Source organism: Gossypium hirsutum, chromosome D12, assembly GCF_007990345.1.
Source record: "Gossypium hirsutum isolate 1008001.06 chromosome D12, Gossypium_hirsutum_v2.1, whole genome shotgun sequence".
Lineage (NCBI taxonomy): Eukaryota > Viridiplantae > Streptophyta > Magnoliopsida > Malvales > Malvaceae > Gossypium > Gossypium hirsutum.
Window position 1 is genome coordinate 44,863,503 of NC_053448.1, and position 8,740 is coordinate 44,872,242.

At 34.1% G+C, this 8,740-nt stretch overlaps 1 protein-coding gene across 2 annotated transcripts; it reads right to left on the bottom strand.

Moving 5' to 3' along the window:
* Positions 1-3,568: 3,568 nt before the first annotated feature.
* LOC107946102 (sugar transport protein 11) lies at positions 3,569-5,659 on the bottom strand. 2 transcript variants are annotated; one of them, XM_041106849.1, is made up of 4 exons: positions 5,234-5,375; positions 4,971-5,112; positions 4,273-4,902; positions 3,569-4,182 (listed from the first exon to the last, which is right to left on the bottom strand). In XM_041106849.1, the coding sequence occupies exons 2-4, from the start codon at positions 5,088-5,090 to the stop codon at positions 3,721-3,723; spliced, it is 1,212 nt and encodes a 403-aa protein (XP_040962783.1). In that variant the 5' UTR covers positions 5,091-5,112; positions 5,234-5,375; the 3' UTR covers positions 3,569-3,720. The 2 variants fall into 2 exon arrangements, with proteins under 2 accessions (XP_040962783.1, XP_016735793.1); XM_016880304.2 differs by having other exon boundaries at positions 4,971-5,659.
* Positions 5,660-8,740: the final 3,081 nt, after the last annotated feature.

An 8,740-nucleotide genomic window follows, 5' to 3' on the forward strand; every position in this document is an offset into this window, starting at 1 on the left:
TAGTTAACGGGCCACGTCACCTGCCTCGTAACTAAAAATGTTAGTGGGTGATTGATTGTCACTTTTTGATAATATTAATAACTATTTTGTTATTTTAATCAAAGTTGAGTAATTGTTGATGTACCTTACCCTAAAAAAATCAATTAAGATTTTACCAATATTTGGTGTTTAAAAAAATTAATTGACTCATCCTAGTAATGAAGATCTATCACTAATTGATTTAATTGTTAGATGTAATTAACATAAATCTTAAGAAGTTGACATATGTGCATACTCCATAAAAATATATTGACGTGATATACCATGTTAGTAAAAATAAAAAAATATTTTTTAAAATATATATGTGTAGAATTAGGACAAGCAAAATTCCATTCGATTAAAAAAATCAAAAAAAATTTCAATTTTTGAGTTAATCGAATCGAGTTATTCAATTTTTATGAGTCAACTCGAATAAGTAATTTGAGTTTCGAGTTCGAGTCGAGTTAAATTTTATAATTCGAATAACTTGAATAATTTGAATAGCAGATTGGTGTAAATACTCCTTTGCTCCCTGCCAATTTTGAATATAAACAAATTGATCTCTTTTAACAAAAATTACAACAAAAATTACAAAAAAGATTTAAAATAATTTTTAAAATTCAAAATATTTATAAAAAGTCCAAAATTTATATTTTTAAAATTATAAAAATTAAAAAAAATATATAAAGAAAGTTAAAATTTTAAAACTTTTCTAAAATAATAATTTTAGGACTAAATAAGTTAATTAACAATTCAAGTTTATCGTATCTTTTTTTTTATTTGAAAAAGTTTTCAAATATATACGGTTTCAAATTTATGTGCTACAACATGAAATTAGTTATATTGTAACGAGATTTTAATTTGACATATTCAATTTTTTAATTTAACTTGAATAATTTCACTTGATTCGACTTAACTCGAATTTCATTTCACATGACTCGATTTGAAAAACTTGTAAATCAAGTTAGGATGATAAAATAGGACTCGTCAACTCGATTAACTCCAATTTTTTTACTCGATTCGATTAAACGCTTACCTTTATTTAGAATGAATCTGAACAAATGGACATTCACATTTATCTGAATATAAATATCTATTTGTCTAGATTCATTCTATATGTGGTTACTAAAAAATCATAAAATATTTTTTATAAAAAATTATAAGTTATTAAAATGGTAAAAATTTTAAAATAATGAAAATAACTTACAAAATTAATAAAGAATTTAAGGGAAAATATTTGGTACACGATTAGTGGAGTTTTTCAACTCCACAAGTAAGGCCAAGGATTTGATAAATGTCCTATAAGAGTTGATACCCTCAATAGTGCTGAGTTGAAGAGGATTGAGGTTTTTCCCAGTGGTATCGCGATATTAGCTATGGATATCGCAATACCCAACTCCTAAGGACTTCCCCCATTTCAAGACTAGAGCTGATATCACGATACCTAGGCTTGAGTGTCGCGATATCACTGTCGAAGGGAGACAAAAAATGACAAGAAGGGTAATCTTTGTCCAACATGTCCCCCAATAAAAAAGACAGGCTCAGGGGCAAATTGGTCAATAAAATTGGGTCTGATATATGTTAAAAATGCCAAAATATTGGCTGGAGAGAGAGAAAGCCACTTAGACACTAGACTTAGAATAGTTTTCTCTTCATCTGCTTTAGAGTTTAGTTTTCTCCATAGCTGTAGCACTTAGCTTTCTGCAATTTCTTTGTTTTCCTAGCATTTTCTTAGGTAGTTAAGTTAGTTGTTACTGTAACTGAGATTTATTTACAGATTTAGTACTTTAAAATTTGTTGTAATCTCATTTTAATATTGAGTTCATTTTCTCAAGTAAAAATCCAACATTTTATCTTCTTTTTATGTTAATGGATTTCATGGTTACTTCTTTGTTGTTTGTTAGTTTAGAACTGGTAACGAGTAGCTAAATATTTAGGGGTTGGTTGATGGAAATATTGGGTAATTGATTTTTGGGTTCGATGACTAAATTGCAAAATTAGACTAAATCAAATAAACTTAAAAACTTAGGATTGACGCCCCTAAGGGAAAATCGAGATAAGTGAGATTGAAAGGAGATCTTATTGGGCACCAATTTAATAAGCCCCGGGTTAGTCGGTGGGGTCGAGAGATAACTCGGACTAATTTGTCTAATTTGGTAAAGTTTAGGCCAATAGATAAAATAGAGTCAATTTAGGAGTAATCGCAATTTAGATCCCTAATTCGAAAGTCAAACAACCACATGGAAGTTAACCAACTACTCTCTGTTATCGTATTTACTCGTATTTGATAGTTGTGTGGTTTGCTTTCTTTACAATTTAGTCCTTTTATGTTTTAGGTACTTAATCAGTTTTAATCAACTTCATTTATGGTTTATTGTACTATAGTGGCTAGCTAGTAATTATTTAGACTTTTTAATTACATGTTTGTAGCTAGAATTCACTTAATTGCCAACTCCTTCGGGTTCGATCCTCGGAGTACTCTTGTACCCCTTTGTACAAATATATTACAACTGACCTATCACACTTCCAGACACCACACGTAGTATTTGATTGATAGTTGTTTTAGTGTTGATTTCTCTTATGGTTCGCGAGGACGATGAGAGGCGATCAATATATTAAAGAAGATTGAACGAAATATATTTCCCAAAAGTTCTTCTTTACTCGTGACCTTAGAAGAATGGTAACATAATTTTTCAACAAATCCGTTCAAATGATAATTTGGAAATCTAGTATTCAATGTTGATATGCGTTGGTTCTAGGATATTATGTGATGTTGTCACGAGGAAAGTAAATACGCGGTGTAATATTTTCCTTTAAGTGATGTTTTGTTCTATTGAGTTTTCCTGCTAAAGTTTTTTAATGAGGTAGCATCTTATACATTTAGAGATACGTGTACTCTTTTTATTTCTCTAATTTTTTGAACAAGGTTTTTTTGAACAAGGTTTTAACAATGCATTTTATCTAGTAATGAATATTGAAGGAATATCTATTAAAATAAGAGATTTGATATACGTTACGACTCTAATGTTCATTAGATATTCAATTTTATATCATTTATACTTTTTATATTTATAAATATAAACATTTGTAGAAATACTATTGATGTGTAAGTAATACATATTTCTCTCTTTATTTTTTTACTTTCTTTTTTATTTATTGTATAACACAATTGATTATTTTACTTTATTTTTCATTTATGTTGATTATGTTATTGTTAATATAATATTTATTAATTAATTTTATTAAAAGCAATCACTATTTTATATACTCTAATTATACAATAAATATATATCCCGAAAAAAATCACATATTAAATTAAATTACATTAACTTATATTATTTATATAGTTGTAAGTGTTCTCGTCCATTTTATGATTTGAGATTATTTTTGCTCAAGCCAGGTGATTTCAAGCAATGAAATCATTACTTGTACCAAAATGATAAGATTATGTATAAATGGAGGTAATGTTGGAATTCGTATGGCAAACTTCTAAAAAATTAGAGAGGGGAGGTATGAAAAAGTTCTGGTGAATAGTGTTAAAGAATGAATGGGCACAAAACTTTAACTCTGTCACTCTTTAATCTCATTACTTCTTTTAAAAGAAAAATAAAACAAAAACAGATTTCCTCCAGCTCACATACATAATTCGTTAAATCCAGGGGTTGGGGGGGTGTTGAGGTTGGATGTTGCTGCGTATTGAATTCAAGTATCTCTTCCTTCATCGTTGCGGCTCAGCCCAACGAGGCCCTCGTCTGGGATATACTTCCCCCAAAACCAGTGTTGCTTCCACACTTGGTTTATCTCTTCTATCGGCACGTTCTTTGTCTCCGGCAAGAAGTAGTAGACGAAGACCGTCATTATTACCACGAACCCGGCAAAGAAAAAGAAGAGCCCAAACTTCATATGGCAAAGCATGCTCAGGAATACTTGACCAATGATGAAGGTGAAGATCATGTTTACAGCCACGTTAATGCCTTGTCCTGCTGATCGGATTTCCAAGGGACAGATCTCACTTGGAACCAGCCATCCCAATGGTCCCCATGACCATGCAAATGCTGCCACGTATGCGCAGATGAACAGCAACAGTATGTTGGCATCCCACCTTGATAACTCTCCATCTCCATTCACCCCAAACCTCACCGCAATCATCGTTCCTATCGCAATCTGTACATACATAATAATGTTAATCAATCAAACGGTGCATATATTGTAGATAAGCTTAAATGATGGTTAAAAGTAGTCTTATATATGTACCTGGAAAATGAACATTTGTGCGCCACCTTTGAGGAACAACATCCTTCGTCCGAACTTATCTACTGAATAGATGGAAACCATGGTGGCAAGGACATTGACGATGCCAGATATAACTGCGGACATGAGCGAGGCATCATCACCGAAACCCAAGGTCTTGAAGAGAACAGGTGCGTAGAACATAACGACATTGATTCCGGTGAGCTGTTGGAAGAATGGGATGAGGATGCAGAGGACAAGTTGAGGCCTGTATCTTGGTTGGAGGATGCTCGTCCATGGCTGATCCACCTTCTTGGCAGCTTCGGTGGCGTCGAGCAAGTCCTGAAACTCGGCATCGACATGTTGCGTGCCCCGGACTTTCTGCAACATCTGCCTCGCCTTCTCGGGTTGGCCTCTCTCGAGGATGGAATTGGGAGTGTCTGGTAGCAGGTATGATCCGGCGGTCATCACTACAGCAGGAACAACTGCCAGAACTAGAGAAAGCCGCCATCCCCATCCGCCTTCGATCTTTGCTGTGCCATAGTTAATAAGGCCTGCAGCTAGAATACCGATGGTAACGGCCATTTGGAAACCAATGTTCAAAGCTCCTCTAATGCTTGCAGGTGCCATTTCGGATAAGTATACAGGAACAGACTGCCATGCCATGGATAAATTAGTACGTAGTTGGAATTGGAGCATGCAACAACTTTTAATTCACTTACCTGATTAGCAAATCCAACGCCAACACCAAGCAACAAACGGCCAAAGATTAGGACACCAATGTTCATGGCAACACCATTCAAGATGGAACCGATGAGAAAAGCAACAGCTCCAGCTAACATGGAAATTTTGCGGCCAAAGATCCTGGTAACAATGGAGGCAAAGAAGGAGGCGACCAAAGCAGCAAGGTAAAGGGAAGAAGTGAAAAGAGTGAGTAGCTGGCTATCGAATTTGCAGTACTGGTTCTCGGTTTGGGATGCCTTACTCTGTTGTTCCAAAACACTAGGGAAGAACTTCTTCAGAAAAGGCTCCATTGATGTGACCCCACCTGAGATACCCAGGTCATAGCCGAAGAGCAGACCACCACTGGCAGCAATGAGGCAAGTGCAGATGACGAAGGCGGTGACACGGCCTTCATAGATGTTCACTTTGCTTGCGGCAACAAATCCTCCGCCTTCCATTGCTCCACTACTGCAACACCGTGAGTTTGGAAATGAAGTGAAAAAGACAAAAAGGTTAATTAGAGTAGGTAAGGAGGGTTGCTTAATTGCCTTTCCGGAATGGTGATATGGGTTTAGGGTCTTTCAACGGACAAGTCCCGCATGAATCACCGTTTGAAGGAAAGGAGCAAAATTCTCCTACTCCCCCAATCCTATTTCTTTCATTCAAAACTCTGCCTTCATATATATCGTTTTTACTTGCATTTTGTACTGTCCTATTTCTAACTATATTCTTCTTCCAAAAAATAGCCACAAAATTATTTTTATCGGTTTGACCACCCTATTTGTCGCCAAGTGATTGATTCAAACATGTTGTCTCCTCAATTAGATTTTTGTCAAACCTAATTTTAGCTGGTCAACAAGTAAAACTTTCACATCCCTGCATTAAAAATTTTCCCTTTGTTGTTCATAAATAAATTTATTAGAAAAATACATCAACAAGACTTGAGATGTCAACAATGGCTTAATCACAGCTATATTATGTTTGACCATCAAGGTGTCAATTTATAAGTATTGATATGGTAATAATGAGCATTCTGAATTGCTACTCTCTTTTTTTCCGAATTAAGATATATACAAGACAACAATGTAAATATTCATGATCTAAACCCGACTTCATTATTAAGTTAAATTACATCAAAATAATTTAAATCTATGCACTTCCACTCCCGACTCAATTATGGTACCGAGTAGCAAGCTTAAATCTATGCACTTCCACTCCCGATCTCTACTTCTCTGACATCAAGTGTTTGAAAATTATAAAACAATGAAATGAAAATAGATTTGATTACAAAATATAAAAGGTTTTACTAAGTAATTGCTAAAATAAAGGAAACTTACAATAAATTTAATTTCAAAATAAAGGGAATTCTTTGAAAAATATTTTTAAAAGTCTATTCATACAAAGGATTTTAGAGCTTGGAAATGTCACAAAAACTCTTAATGGAAGTGAGGATTTTGCAGGTTGCAACATCTTGTCGTCCTAGCTAAATTCTTAAGAATGCTCTTGGGTTATTGGAAATAAATGCTCTAGATAAATTTTTACGTTACAACCTCTTTTTGTAATCCATCATGACACTCCTTTGGCATCTCCTAAGCATGGCTAAATTCCTCGCATTTTTCGGCTTTTCTTCTCCCAATTAAACTATGGTTTTAGTTTCCTACTTAAGCTTTGATTAATGTAGGTTATTTTAATATTATTTGATCTACGAATTTAGCTTTTTCCACCCTAAAAAGATAACTCATTACACATTTAGGTATTAGCTTTTACAAGCTTTTAGAGAATTTTGTGTTTACGTTTTGAGGGTTCTTATTTCGGGTTTTGGGATTTAGTTTTATCTCTGTCTTTTATACTCTTTGTTTTTGTCATTTTAGTGACAGTATCTTTCCTCGTGGTTTTTTATCTTCTTAGAAGGAGTTTTTCCACGTAAAATATTTGTGTTCGATCTTTTCAATTTCTTCGTTATTTTACTTATTCATTGCTTAATAGGGTTTATTCCTAACAAACTGGTATCAGAGTTAGTTCGATTTTCGCAATCAACCTATTCAGAGATGGCAACAATAAGGTTTGATATTGATAAGTTCGATGGCATCACAAATTTTAATCTGTGGCAAGTTCGGGTGACAGCAATCCTGATTCAGGACGATCTTAAGAAGATCCTTATAGAGAAAAAGCCTGTAGACATGGATAAATCAAATGGGATAGGTTAGATAAAAAATATCTATCCACGATTCAATTATGTCTAACACATAATGTGTTGTAGGAGGTTTTGATGGAGAAAACGACACTCACCTTATGGAAAATGTTAGAATCCCTCTACGCGACAAAGTCTCTAGCTAACCAAGTGGTATTGAAATAGTGTCTATACACGTTCTGCATGGACGAAAGTGAACACCTTAGAGATCACATCAGTCAATTTATTACTCTTTTAAATGATTTAGAAATGTTAAGGTTCAGATTGACGGTAAAGATCGTGCTATGCTATTATTGTGTTATTTACCCCCTTCACACAAGTCTTTCAGGGAGACATTGATTTATGACAGAGATAATCTCTCATTCAAGGATGTGAATGGTTATCTGTTGAGCAAAGACAAACTTGACAATGAGTTTGAATAGAAAGTCAGATAGGCAAGTCTCGATTTTAGTAGCATCAAAGAAGCTGATAACTCTTGAAAAGAGTTATAATTCATGCCTTTAGACTGGGTCAATTGTCTGTACTTAAGTGAACTTATTTACATTTCAAGATATTATTTTAGCATTTTTAGAACATTGCATAAGAAGCTTAGACGGTGCTTAAATGTTATTATTTGTTACTTTTAATTGCATGTAGAAGGGTTGTGTTTGGTGGTTTGGCAGGTGCAGGATGTGGAGAAGATAATCTTGGGATGTTAGTTTTTATCCTAGAAAAAAAGAATTTAAAAAGAGGAGAAGATAATTTTGGGATGTTGGTTTTTATCCTAAAAAAAAGAATTTAAAAAGAGTAGAAGATAAAAATGGGTTGTTGGATTTACCCTAGGGAAAAAAGCTATAAAAAACCAAAAGAGGAAACCCAAAAGGACGAATAAGAGTGGTGATCCATAGGCGAAACTAGAGGGTAGCAGCTGAGTAGAGAAAGAAAAAGGAAGACGAAGGCAGTCCCTCTCAGCCATCACAGGGCACTGTGCCGCTAGAGTGTGAACTGGACATGCCAAAGCTATCTTTCGGACGTTCTTCTGTTATTTCTTAATTTGTTCCTCCGTGAATTAATTTGATTGAAATGATGTTGAATGATATTTTGGTTTTGAATTTTATTTGTCAACCCACGAGCTAAATCTCATAGGGTTGGGGTTACTTGATGAAACCTTTATTTTCTTTAATGGTTGAAGCATAGATCTGAATTAATTAGTATTTCATTCAATTATTTTTATTTTTAAATTGTATGCATGCAATCCCTAGACATAGACGACTGTGCAGCATGCCTATAAACTAATTTAACTATGAAAAGGTTGGATTAGTTTGACTGAAATTGAATGATATGAGCAAGTACTCGACAGATACTTGTAGTAGACTCTAGACATAGAGTATTGTTTATACAGAAGGAACACAGAACAGGTATCGTATTAAAGGCCTATAGACACGGGTAAGGTAACTTGAGGTTTCTGCTCTCAAAAGAAGTAAACCACTTTAGAACTCTTATGAGTAGTAGATTGAGTATGACTTTGCTAAGGCATTATTGATAGTAAGGGTAGATTCTTAGTAATCTCGACCTTCCATGTCAACATCGTATATCCCT